This window comes from Schistocerca americana, chromosome 5 (assembly GCF_021461395.2).
Source record: "Schistocerca americana isolate TAMUIC-IGC-003095 chromosome 5, iqSchAmer2.1, whole genome shotgun sequence".
Taxonomy (NCBI): Eukaryota; Metazoa; Arthropoda; class Insecta; order Orthoptera; family Acrididae; genus Schistocerca; species Schistocerca americana.
In genome coordinates this window covers 203,762,315-203,776,657 of record NC_060123.1, presented here as the reverse complement: position 1 = coordinate 203,776,657, position 14,343 = coordinate 203,762,315, and the positions used below count along the sequence as shown (strand labels likewise).

The following is a 14,343-nucleotide window of genomic DNA, read 5'->3' as shown; positions in this document are numbered from 1 at the left end:
AAAGACATGACATGAATATAGTGAGGTGTACATATACTGTACAGTACACTCTCATTCTATCTGGAAACATCCTACCTCAAATGTATGTATGTTTGCAATAGGCAACCGGTAACTTTGGAAAACAGTAAAAGAATATGAGAAAAATTATAAAAACTTTGTAATAACGATTCCAAATTTGGGAAGCTAACGACAGAACTGTATACTGAATTTCACAACAGTGTTTGAAGTCTTTATGTGGCTCAAAACGGTTTCTGTTAATTATTGACTCTTGGGGTTGACAAGCAAAGCCTGAATTATATGATGAAATCTTTCAGGATGACGATAAATCACCAACATATAAAATTAAAGTGATTCCTCCAAAATGTACTCCACTTGTTCCATCACATGAGATCTATTTTTGTAGACAAGAAAAACAAATCTGGTAAAACATATACAAAATAGTGCTTATTTTATTGAAAATAGTAGAGAAATAAATTCTCAAGAAGACTATGTAAAAATACAACCAATAGTTCATCATCAGCTGTCCTTGCCAATTTTTAAGGAAATGATCTGATATGCCTGTTACACTTCCAAGCTTTCTGATGAAAGAGAAGTTTTCAAGAATGTCAACAAAGTATGTTTTTCAGCAGACCTTTTTTAAAAAAAGTTGTTCCTGTAAACAATCGTCCTTCATAAACTGTCATTTAATTATAAAATTCGTGCCAAGTGCCGCAACTGCGGTTTTGAGGAAATTGCAAAAAACTTCCAGAAAGCATTCCTTTTTGATATCCTTATTTTTTATAGCCTAAACAAATGAAGACATTTAATCTACAGACAATTTTTAGGCTAAAGCTACTGTAAAGCATTTAACAAAAACAACCAAAAATTGTTGATGGAACAAAACAAGAACAGGGCTTTGTGCCACCCTCTCTAACGTAAAAACCGGGCTAAGTCCATCATTTATATCTGTAAATAAAGCGGCGTGGGAAGGATAATAATAATAATTTCACTATTATAAAAATCTGGAAATTACTGTTTCCAGTTTTTCTATAACAACTATATTATTATGAAAAGTCAGTTAGTTGTAGAGAAGTGCTGTGTTAGCAAACAAACTAGTTAAAGAATAAAGACAAATTCAAACAAGTTGCTGTGTTCTTACAAGTTTTATTTCAAAATAAATGCCTTTTACAAAGTTTAATAAGTTGCATTTCTTATTAATTTACCACTATTTTATAAACAAAATATTACAATGTTACAGTCTATAAACAGCTGCTGTGTTTACTCAGTCAGATTTTGGTAAAACAGTTTGTTTTCCTGTTTGAGATAAGATATCGTCTTTTTTAAGTCCAATTTCTTCTCAGTTTTCAATCTGGCTGTTAGTTCAAGCCAGGGTAGAGCTAAGCCTATTATGGTTTTCGTCTTCAGACTTTTTTGAATACATTTGTTTGTGTCCACTTTTCAAATTAAGTGAATGTTTTTTCCTGTGTTGGTTTTGGAAACTTTGAACCAAACGACCTTGGAAACTTCTAATTTTTTTTGTGATGAGGTGTTCTTTAGCTACTTTGGAGAAGTCATACAAATCATCATCGTTCATCACAGTGGTTAGAAAAGGAATTTTTCACATTTTTCTACTCTTTTCCTTCTTTCAATTAGAGCAAAGTCTCGGTCACAAGTTAAGTAAGAGTGACCAGATGCGAAATACATGTGGTGAACTTTGTCAAAGAAATTACAGACCAAGTATATCCATAGGAACAATACCAGTTGATTTTCGTTTTAGCTACAGCTGTTGTCAGACGACATTATTAAGTTTTTTTGGGGCAATTTTACTTTAATCCCACTTAACACACAGCTCGCTATTTCGTTGGCTCCCCTGCCACTCATTAGCTCACTCCAAAGAAACATAAAACCTTTATTATTATCTGCCATACGCAATCCCAAATTGTAACAAGAAACTTGACATAAATAATAGATTTGGCAGTGGGACAATGTTGGCAAAGAGAAAACCTGTTGTACATCTATGGATACTGTGCACGTATCACTTGCAGGAGTGGTAGAATATACATGCTCACGCTTCACCTCTTCTCAAGCTTTTTCAGCGGGTCTATGATGAAATTCTAGTGAGGTACGATGTACAGCATTTTACTTTTAAGCAGATCACATGTGATACAGGTATCTTTCTTTGGGCAGTGAAATCCCAGTTTGGGAAGCTGTTTTTTCAATATTTTTTTCTAGTACAAATATCTAATGTTTGTGTTTGGATAAAGTATAACAAAAGCATCATACATTCTGCTGTAATTTAAATTTTGGCTTCAAAATAGAAGGGAGCTTTTAGCCCTTGTGGAATGGCTTTTGTCCTTGGGGAAACTTTTGATGTGTCCAACAATGCGTTTTACATCAGCAGCTGTATATTTCCTTTCTTTGTTTTTATTTCCCCTACGTTCAATGTAGGTAATATCACCACTCTTTTTTGCTTTTACCAAGGTTTCCATTCTTCACCTGGTAATTTTGTGTATTTCCAGAAAGCTTTTTTTGCAAATTTGAAAAATTTTTCCTTTGTCACCAAGAACTCTGTAAAAACACTATCCTGTCTGTGACCCTCCTTGGGTTCTTTGTAAGAACCATGGCGCCTTTTTCTAAAGTTGCATACACTCATGTTTCCCATCAAATAAGAGTTTTGCTTAACATTATCACCTAATTCGTAGAACTGATTGAATATCTTTAATTTGTGTTCCAATGCAATGTCTGAAACCTACAACAAACAAACACGGGAATTAGAGGCATTAAGGGGAGTTGGAATGCCCTAGCCCGACAATGTTAAATTTAGTGACTTGGCTTCAATGTGTTTCAGGAACCACTGTAACCATTGACATGAAACTTCTTACAGGATATTAAACTGTATGTTCTGAGTCTACTGAACGACAATAATTGCATTTCAGCCACGACTTTCAGAAATACAGTTTTTTAATTACACAGTTAAAATTTTGTGTACTTTTTCTGTACATTATCCTAAATAATTTTAATTATGCATAACATTATGCTCTTCTTTTAGTTCAGTAGACTCAGGATATGTATGTTATTACTCCCTGAAAATTTGAATACTCTACTCGAAGTGGTTTCTGAGATTTAGGGGAAAATGCAACCGAAAACGTAAATTTTCAGGAATGGCTTCTAAAGTTTCAAAAGACTGTAACTCGTTTAATATGTGCTTCATTTTTTTATATTTAGTCACTCAGAAGCACCCTGCACCATACTGTATATCATCCCCTTGACCTTTTTCCAAGTTTTTTCTTCTTTACTTCTTTCTGGACTCCTTAGTGGCCAACTGTGCTGCATATTCTGCTTTATCAATGCGAACCTCGTCCATCCATTCAAGTTTTCTGATGCAGTTTGCCCCAGGATTAATTCCCATATGCTCTAGCACTTTTAGCTACCACTGTTGCCATCATTAATAGCAATAACAGCATCACTGACCCCTTCCCCCCACCCCCACTTTAGCGTCTTCATTCCAACAAAAACATCTTATTGGTAAGTGAGTCCATATAAGATTATTGAAAGACTCATTGGGATTTTGAGTCTGACATGAAGACACTTCTTCAGTAATTCAGGATTCGTCAGGTTTTATGATATCCATGACTGCTGCTGGGATGGAGTGTTGACGGCTTTATGAATTGTTTGAATACTGGGCATTGTGATAATTGCACTATGAATCAGATCCAGGAGAGCAAAGGTGGTGTACTGGTTTTTCATCAGTTGACACTCTGCGGAAGAAGGTAGGCTATACTGCCTGATTCATTTTCAACAAATCCTCAGTATTATTTCTAATGGCCATCCCATAATACTGCTGTAGTTCATCAATCATTTTGTCTGTCAGCCTGGCTCTTATGATTCGACATACAATGTGTGTTCATACCATGAAACGACACGATACTGTCTTTGACAGTGCTACCAATACAAACACATAATTTAAGCCTCATAACACAGCAGTCCATAGCCGTCTATATAAACAATTACCGATTTCATTAAATTTTGAAGTAATCCAAGTAAAAATTTTAACATTCTCAACTGTTGTAGATTATATTAAAAAATCAAATAAAATACTTCCCATGTGAGTTTATAAGTGATATACAGGGTTTAAATTTTAAGTTGACAAACCAGAATAACTCGAAAAATAAGCTTCACACGAAAAAATGTGTAGAATCCAAAGTTGATTGATTTCGAGGTGGAACATCTGCTGTTGCTAAAATTAGTCCGCCCCCTCCCCCCCCCCCCCAGCCCCCAGGGGGTGGGGTGGGAGACAACTTTAAAATTTCAAATGGGAACCCCATTTTTATTGCAGAATGAGATTCTACATAAAAAACTATGTACATTTTGTCTTAAAGATTTGTTTTGATTCTTGGTATTTGGCATTGTAATTCAAGAAAATCTATGTTCTCATTCTTGTGTGGAAAATGGTTATGGATAAATAAAAAATAATTATTTACTTTGTAAATTTTGATTCGCTAAACCTAAAACTCTCCCTCTCTCCCCATAGGCTGGGGTTTGAGACAGAGGAATTAGAGTTTTACAGATCTTGACCCAAATACAAAATTATTTTTTTCTGCAGATTCAGGTAAGATGTTTATTTCGTGGTCATGAGGCCATACAACGTTTAATTATCAAACAAATAATCTGACTACCTAACTAACTAACCAAACATCCTACTTACTAACGAGTGAACTCATTTTTTATTTATCCATAACCATTTTCCACGCAAAAATGAGAACATGAATTTTCTTGAATTACAGTGCTGACTACCAAGAATCAAAACAAATGCTTAAGACAAAATTTATATAGTTTTTATGTAGAATCTGATTCTACAGTAAATAATGGAGGTTCACATTTGAAATTTGAAAGTTGCCTCCTGCCCCACCCCCATGGTGGCCTAATTTTAGCAACAGCTGATGTCCCCCTCTAAAATAATCAACTTTGGATTCTGCATATTTTTTCGTGTGAAGCTTATTTTTCGAGTTATTGTGGTTTGTCAACTTAAAATTTACACCCTGTATATATATCATTTTATTCGGAAAATTGCTAATTTTATAATGAGATAAAAATCCGAAAATGTGAAAAAATATTTTTCCATTCTAACTCCCACTAAACGATTTGTGATTGCCACATATAACCTGTTTGTTTGGTACTCTTCACAGTTAGTAGGGACCAAGTCAAACACAACCTAACGTGGTCTGCATAATCTAAATATAGGTTAGTTTCAGATACCACAGAAAAATCATAATCAAGCGAAGTTCTTAAAAAAACCCCTTATTCCTAAGGCGTTAAAGTTATTAAATACAATTACCTCATCAGATGGAGGTTGTTTTTGAGGTACAATAACTTTCTTATTGTTCTCATATGTTTTTCTCTCGCCACCAAGCTTCTTATTTATTTGTGAAACACTACCTTCACCTCTTTCCGATCTTTTCTTACTTCTTCCATCACATAAACCACAACAGTAAACACAAGAGTCAGGACTAATCACTGCAACTTGAACACAGTCGAACCTCAAACTAGAAACAACAGCACGGGCACATAGTGCAGATTTTGTTTCAGAATATGTGGCACTTAACTCCTGGCGCATTTTGGTGGCAATGTTTTAAACCACTTCCACACTGGTTACTAGACAGCCTAGTTTTTACTGGTGATGGTTGGGCACCAGCCCATTTTTGACAATAAAACGAAATTCTTTATTTTTGGCACTTAGGCCAGATTTTATAATTAGTCAACATCTGTGCAAGATGCCAAAATATTTTTTTTTCAATGTTTCTATGACAGTTATCATTCTGGTGTTGCACATAAAATAAAAAATTGACAAATGAACATGATCAGTGGAAAAAGTTTTGTATAGTTAGAACTCCAACAAGAATTTTGCGACAGTGACAATTAATTTACTTCCATCAAAAAATGCATATGAAATTATTCAGCTTTTCAAAAAGAAAATGCTGATGAGTTTTATTCACATTTTAAATTACTGTGACAGCCATTTCATAAACAAAATAAAAAAATTTATGATTTAATTCATAATACTTTAGATTATAAACTAAATTTTAAATTTGCTATATTTTTTAAAACAATTAAGAAAATAAAATAAAATTCGAGCCTGCAGATAGGATAGAACCCCTCTTGGCCAATGACCTTCCTGCATTGTAGTGATGGAGCTACTTCGCTTATTTGCTACCGTACTGCTTATGACACTTATATGAGGTCTGTATGGGCTACATTTAAAACTTAGGGTCCTTTTTGCGAAATTTTTTGGATAGTGTGCCTTCAGAATTCTATGAGTGCACATCCTACTAACCTACTAAGTCTCGTCCCCAATGGAATTTCCGAGACTGGAAGCCCCTTGTCAGACAGCTGTCATCAACAACAAATAACAAAAAATAACAAAGACATGAAATAACAACTGATATCAACCACAACCACAAGCACAATGAAACAAAGAATGGATAATATAGAACGCCTATACATCGGAAGGAAATGGGTTTGGGAGTCATGTGATCAACAACAAATTATGACATTAGCCATCAAAACTCTGTTCCCAAGAAACAATGATGGTACTTGATGTGATGTGATGACCAGTGTGTTACAAACAATTGAAATTGGTAAGAACACAGAGAAAATGTTGTGAGGAAGGCAAATGCAAGACTGTGTTTTATTGGCAGAATACTTAGAAAATGTAACAGATCTACTAAAGAGACTGCCTACACTACTCTTGTCCATCCTCTTTTGGAGTAACGCTGCGCAGTTTGGGATCCTTGCCAGATAGGATTAACATAGTACATCGAGAAAGTTCAACGAAGAGCAGCACGTTTTGCATTATCGCGAAATATAGGAGAGAGTGTCATGGACATAACGTAGGGTTTGGGACAGACACTGTAGTGTCGCAGCTATTACGTGACTGCAGATTTTTGCAGTAAGTTTTGTTACGTTTTGGTAAGCGGTTTTGCAGTATGCTAGCATTCGGCCGCGGCCGACTTGTGGCCTCCCGTATGCGTCATAGCCACACCTGTCACTAAAGCAGACTGCGAGAATTCTCACTGTGGCACATACTAGAATCACTGATTCACCTCACCTAAGAAACTAAATAACTATGTTAAATATTATCTGTTTTATTCCAAATTCGGTACCTGACCTTTTGTTATTCAGACGAACTTTGTGTCAAAATTGTGCTGCCTATAATAGTTTCAGGGATATAAAAAACCTGTTAACAAGTACTTAACTGACACTATAGAAAGTAAATTCAGATACGAACTATAATAGTTTATCTTTTGATATTATTTGAAAACATAAACAGAACACTCAGTGTGCAGATTTAATTAATTGAGATTTTCATATTAAAACTTTGATTTTAATTTTCGTAATATAAAACTCTGACAAAATTATTATTTGTTTCTTATGTCTTTGTAGGAGTAAATAAAAGTGAGCGAGAGTGTGTATGTGGGACATACGTTAAATTTCAAGATTAATTTTATATAATGCATTTTGCAAACCTAGCGTAGGAACGATGTTTGTACCCACATTGCTGATGACGTATGTCTAAGCGTACTTGTCTTTGTAACAATTCTGCGTGACGTGTTCAGTATGCATTTACAGAACATTTTTTGGCGAGTATCTTCCTTTGAAGAATCCACTGAAAAGGACCGAGTGTGAAACTCATTTCGTAGCAGAGTATTGACTCTATAAATCTCGTAATATTCCGGGTTGGACTTAGTACATTTCTGGCTGTCTTGCGTGTGATATAAGCTGCATGAACTAGTAATAGATGTGCTATCGACGTAAATGTGGGCTTGTTGACGCTGTAACTAAAAGACAATAAAAAACATTAGTAATGAGAATCGGACATTTTCAATGAAGGAAGGAAGCATCCACTTTTGCCCATTATTACTAGAGATTTACAGGTTAATTTTTTTACCCGAGTTATGTGGACTATGCAGTTGTAAGTATGGATGACTGTTTTCTTCAACGCTCCTTTTAACATCGTCTACATAGTACCTATGAATGCAGAGCAGTGGATAGTGAACGAACGCTATACTGAGGTCGCTGTACATTAATCTGCGGCTTGCTTCACTCAGTGCTAGCGAACACTTTAACACCAGCCTGCCACAACACTATTAAAACAAAGGCGTTTTTCGTTGCTGCGGAGTCTTCTCGTGAAATTTCAATCGCCAACATTCTCCTCTGAATGCGAAAATATTTTGTTGACGCCGACCCACATAGGGAGAAAAGATCATCATAATAAAATTAGGGAAATCAGAGCTCACACAGAAAGATATAGGTGTTCGTTTTTCCTACACACTGTTTGAGAGTGGAAGAGAAGAGAATTATTGTGAAGATTGTTTGATGAACCCCCTGCCAGACACTTAACTGTGATTTGCAGAGTATCCATGTTGATGAATATCGCCCATCGTGTTAAAATTAAATTTAAACTCGTTGATGCCGCCATTCCAGATATGTTGTGGAATGTTTTGTCATGCTGTGATATGACATTGTGTGATAGCCAGTGTCAATTTGCCTTAATTCCCATTATATAGTGTTCGATGTGTTTGTTTGTATATATTTTCGGTAACAAATAAGTATCGCTGATTTGAAATATTGTTTCACTTCTGCACATTTTACCATACAAAACTGATAAAGAACATTGCTTATGAAGTTTACTTTGGACATTAAGAAACGTTATCGCTGTTAATTCCTCAATTCTGATAATATACACTGACATTTTGTATCATGGATGGTAACTCACAACCTCACCTTCACGTTTCGTCCTGGGCTTGAAATGACGTGACGTGATACAAGTTGAATACACTCTGATGTGATGGTGACATGATATCCAGTATGGCCTGGTCTTAAGCCATCAGCAAATATGACGAAATAACTAATCTCAACATGGTGCTCTGCCAGGTTCGTGATATCACGTCCTAGAGTTTCACATTCAGGTGCCACTTCGTCAACGAGCCATGAAATGTAGAACCAATGGGATACAAGGACGCTCCCTATATCATAAGCAGAAACTAAGACGCCACACTTTATTTGCCATGTTCAGTAGAAGCCCATATTCAGTGGGTTTTTCGTTGTACATTACAACCTACGAATCTTTGCTGTTTCTAAGCACCAGCACATTGAATGTTGTAGTAGAATGTTGTTTTCTTGTAATAAAATGAGGGGAATCGTCATATCGCTGATTGAACGATTTTCGTATTTAGATATTTATAACTGGTGTGTTATGAGTGCACTACAAGCCATTTTAAGGCAATAACGCATTGAAGATTCATAAAAATGTCATTCTTGTTAGGATTTGTTACAATTAAATATCAGTTAAAAATAACATTTTGACGATTAAAGCAGTTAGAAGACTAAGATAAAACACAAGGCCACTAGTAGCGCAGTTTCAACATAGTGTAGTTGGTAGAGGCATCATGTTACAGAACTGTGGTAGTGCGGTGGAGGGTTCATATCCTACTACATGCAATTTTTTTCACATTCGAGTATTCTAAAAGGTTATGGTACTTTCTTATGAAGTTAATAGAAATAATTTATGTAATATTTGATTTTATGTAAATATAAGTGCATTCTCTGTAAGGACAGAGTTTGTTCGATTTGGTTAACTTTTGACTTTACTGATGATTTTTCTGAGTGAGCATGTATCTTTGATTTTTATCTTATTATACATTCATGGACATTAATGTTTTTATTTACACATGTCACATATAGAACTACATTACTAGCATATGATTAAGAGAGAAAATGTGCGTTTTAACAAAGGTAATGTAATTCTACTTGCGTCCATCTTCGTGAACAAATTGTATTGTCTGCGAGTCAAATAACGCCAATGACTGCAGCTGAAGAGCGCTGAGAGCGTAAAACCACGTTAACCAGCTCATGCCATTTGCCGATGGCACTGTGTCTGGCGATGTTGGGTATTCCGTCTACATTTTGAATGCTCCCCAACTTTACATCTACATCTATACTTTGCAAACCACCACGAGATGCATGGCAGAGGGTACATCCCACTGTTCCAGTTGTTAGGTTTTATTCCCATACCATTCACGCATGGAACACGGGAAGGATTGTTTGCGTGTAGTAATTATTGTACTCTTAACCACACGATTCCTATGTGAGCGATACTTAGGGGACTGTAATATATCATTTAAAGATTGTTCTTGAATCTCTATTAATAGACGTTCTTGGGATAATTTACATCTATTTTCAAGAGTCTTCCAGTTCAGTTCCTTCAGTATCTCTGTGACACCCTTCCATGGACGAAACAAACCTGTGACCATTTGTGCTGCCCTGCTATGTATATGTTCAATATCCCCTTCAGTCCTATTTGGTTCGTGTCCCACACGTCTGAGGAATATTCTAGAACAGGTCACAGGAGTGATTTCGTAAGCAATCTCCTGTGTAGACTGCTCTTTAGCTGCCTCCTCCCACGTGCCGACGGGCTATGATTAACTTCCGATATTTGCAGACGATACCGTTGTCAAAACGTTCTCTCCGAGAACCACAATGTGTCATGAAGTTCTGTTGATCGCCTGTGTGAACACCGCTATTTGAAATGCTTTGTGTAATTTTTGACGTTGAGTGACAGCCAGAGTGACTTGGCCTTTATTCAGATGAATCTATATGGACGTCGTGTAAACGAACGAATTGGTGGCGATTTATTGCATGCATACCTCCGGTCAAGAATTTGCGCAGACAGATCGTTGTATGTGGACCTGGCACTTCCTGCAGAATGCCGAAAATCGATTCATTTGTAGTTTGGTGGTACGGGATATCTTCGTCCTAGAGTCTTTGCCAGTCTGAAGATTTGGTGCTTAAGCGGGAGTTGGGAGCTTGTTGGAATTGCGCGTGCGTATGCAATTTGGGGTGGTGGAGTGTAGAAGCTGGTAATTAACAGTATTATAGTGAAATTAATGTATTAGTGGAGTGTTACATAGTATGTGCTGTTTTCACACGATTTGGGTTTCGCATAGAATCATATAACTTTAGAAGCACGTGTGCATGAAAGGTTAATGTTTACCTCAACCCGTGTGGAAACCAAGTTCATCAAACTTCACAATTCAAACGTAGTTGACTCAGAAGAGTTATACGTATAATTGTTTCCACAGAGGAGCTCATGGTGTATAAGGAAAGTGCTTTTATTGTATAATCAACGATGTCATCGGAATATGTTGCAAAATTACGTGATATATCCTGTAAGGAACTTGAACAATCTGCTGAAAACAAGCTAGAGATCGCACTGCTGTAGAGTCCTATTGAGGGGGGAATATGAGACATACATGGTTGACAAAATTTATTGTGCGTCAGGCAGGTCGTTGGAATCATGGTCATGTGTATCTTAAAACTTTACACTCGTAGAGCTGCCTTATTATGAATTTTGTGCAGCCTATTTTATGGTGGCTGTCTACTATTTGGCACCGACTAATAAGACTAGACCTACTGTAGCTCATCGTATTAAGGTTATGAGAGTTGCTGATAGGTGGTACTCTTTTTAATTTCGTTATGGTGCACTTATATTTAATTTGTCGTGTGTGTCTGCGAGGCATCTAAAGAATGACTAATTTCGGAAGAATATTTTTGCTAGTATTGTCTAGAAGCGTTCTTAATTTGTTTGCGTCATTCGCTCCTGAAGGTGTCAGTATCGAATTGTTCTGCTTGTGTTTAACAAACTATTGACTACAATATGCTCACTGCTTTCAGGAATAATGGCTGAAGAGAATGATATTTCAGTTGGTACTGAAGAGAAGACTGACGAAAGCAAAAATGAAAAGACTGACGAAAGCAAAAGTGAGGCAGGGAAAGACGCAGTTTCATGTGAGAGTGTAGCAGACAAAGATGAACCCCCTAAAAATGGCGATCTAAAACTGCTGGAGAAACAAATAATCAGGCAGGTCGAGGTAAGAGCCTTTCCCATATTTGAATTTCCTGTCTCTATATGTGTGTGCAACAAATTGCATTTTTTGTAATGTTCTGTTAGGATTGCAATGCTCAGCATATTCAATTGACATAACTGATTGTTTCAGTATTACTTTGGAGACATCAATCTTCCACGTGACAGGTTCCTCCAGGAGCAAATTAAGCTTGATGATGGATGGGTGCCTTTAACAGTGATGTTGAACTTCCAACGTCTATCAAATTTAACAAAGGACACAAGCATAATTGCAAATGCCTTAGAAAAGTCTTCACTTCTTGAGGTTTGTTATTATTTAAAATATATTTAACAAAGAAATTTAAGTGCTTTTGAGAGTTTGAGTTGTTAGCAGAAAATGTAGTAAAGATATAATAGCTACTAGGGTTACAGAGGGTATTCTAAGTGATCAAAGAAGCTAGATGTTATCAGCTGACACTTCTGTTGTATGATAGAATACTCCAGGGAAGGCTATGTGAAAGCATGCTACAAAAAAACAATTAACTCCAATGTTACATGAAATTTTGAACAAAAATTTTCACCTGTAGAAAAACAAAACTGTGGACATATTTGGACTCAAAGTAATGTATTTACAATTTCAAAGTTTATGATGTAAGTGATACATTTTGTCATGAAAACATAAGTATTCAAAGATAAAAAAATACACCATAAGGGATGACAGTGTGGTCTGTTGGACCTTGTAGACCCTTCCAGTGAGATAGTTGTGCAGGAAACTGTGAAATTACTTTTGGTAACATTTGAACATAATCATTGTATCATATAACAGATGAGCTCATTTTGTTTGCGAGAGGCTCTGTTCACAAGAGTGTGAGAGTACTTGCGTGTGCCATCGCCAGGATTTTAACTTGGCATATTCCCTACCTCTTGGAAAAAAAATTTATTTCCTTCTCATACTGACCCTTCTGTCACTGCACCCACCACACAAACTGCCGATATGTTATACAAAAGTAACTGTATGAGTGTTCAGGCCAACATGTCTGTTTTGTGTTTCATCTAAGTACACTGCAAGGCCTGTTGGCCTCAACACACAGTAAGTACACTGGACACAAAAACTTTTTGCTGCTGCAGTCTGCATTTCATCAGAAATTGTCATCTGTCATATTTTCTAAAGAGTGAACCAAGGGAGTGGAAAAGAGGGACAGATGTCTTTGAGCCAGAATAATTAATATTTTTAGTCCTTGGACACTCTCCTGTGTCGTAATAAGTACAGTTCTACAAACAAGCTCCTTATTGAAATCATCAAATTCTGTAGATATTTATTCTCATTTATATCCCTTTCTTGGAGAATCTGAACACTTGCGTATCTGGAGATGTGATGTGCTAATATAGCCTAAGATGATGTGGAAACATCACACCTTTTGTTGTCATTTATGAATTTGTACAGAATTTATATTGTTTCTGTCTTCTTCACTGGTGGCCAAATTGTTACAAACTAGACAATTCAAAACAGATTTAGATAGTTTTTGAATGGCTTTTTGCCCTTTACACATTCCAACCATAGTATACATGTAGGTCCTTGCCCCTGCATATCACCCTTACCAAACACACATCAGTGCACCATTCCACCCAAGACTGAAACCACACAAGATGCCATGGAAACACTGAAGTCAGTTGGTGCTGACCTATGGCACTATTAATGGTGTGCAGGCGGCAACAAAGCCATGAGGTGTGACGTCATAAGTGAGTGACTGCGTGTGAGATCGTTCTCTTAAGTTTTCATATATTTTTAGGTTTCAGATACATATTTTAACGGTTTTTGTGATAATATTTACTATATAAGTGACGGATTAGTGGTTTCTTCATTCACCTCTGCCTTGTGTTGTGACCTGATATTTGTGTTTCGTATCGAGCAACTTAACCTCTTGCCTGTGTTTACATTCCGCGTTGACCAGTTGCAGCTGTAGCGACGCATCGAAAGCTAAGTACTGATTTATTGTTTGTGTATAGTGGTTTATTTAGGAACTTTAGTAGTCTTCAACCGGTGTTCTTGGTGTTTTCTGGTGAAATAATTTCAGAAGAACCTTTTGGGAACTGTTTTCAGCTTCGTTACTGTGTCATTAGACGTTTGATTCTCTTTCTGTGTTAGTCTTTTGTTATATTCACATTTGTTGTTTATTAATACTGTTAATAATAGTAGTTACTTCCCTTGTAGAGTAAGTTTGTGATTATTGTAGTCAGGTTTTTAACATCATCTTATTGTAGTAGCGGAACTTAGAAAAAGTAAAAATTTACCATGAGTGAGAAGTGTGGGCTTTGCCGTAGGTTCGTGAGTAGTGGATTGTGGTGTGAGACTTGTTCGAAGTATTTTCACTGGGGGGGGAAGCCAGTGGGCATTCTGGTGAGATCCTCTCCTGGAACTGCAGGTTATGTAGCAAGAGTGAGTTGATAGAGGAGCAGGAGCGTAA

General features: G+C 36.5%; 1 protein-coding gene across 1 annotated transcript in view; it reads left to right on the top strand.

Annotated features, from left to right (window-relative positions):
* Positions 1-10,771: 10,771 nt before the first annotated feature.
* Positions 10,772-14,343, top strand: part of LOC124615592 (la protein homolog) — a 62,441-nt gene continuing 58,869 nt past the window's right edge. Inside the window, exons 1-3 of the mRNA XM_047143577.1 lie at positions 10,772-10,895; positions 11,710-11,906; positions 12,033-12,203. Coding sequence (XP_046999533.1) covers positions 11,715-11,906; positions 12,033-12,203 — 363 coding nt within the window. The 5' untranslated portion in view covers positions 10,772-10,895; positions 11,710-11,714. The remainder of the gene's footprint in view (positions 10,896-11,709; positions 11,907-12,032; positions 12,204-14,343) is intronic.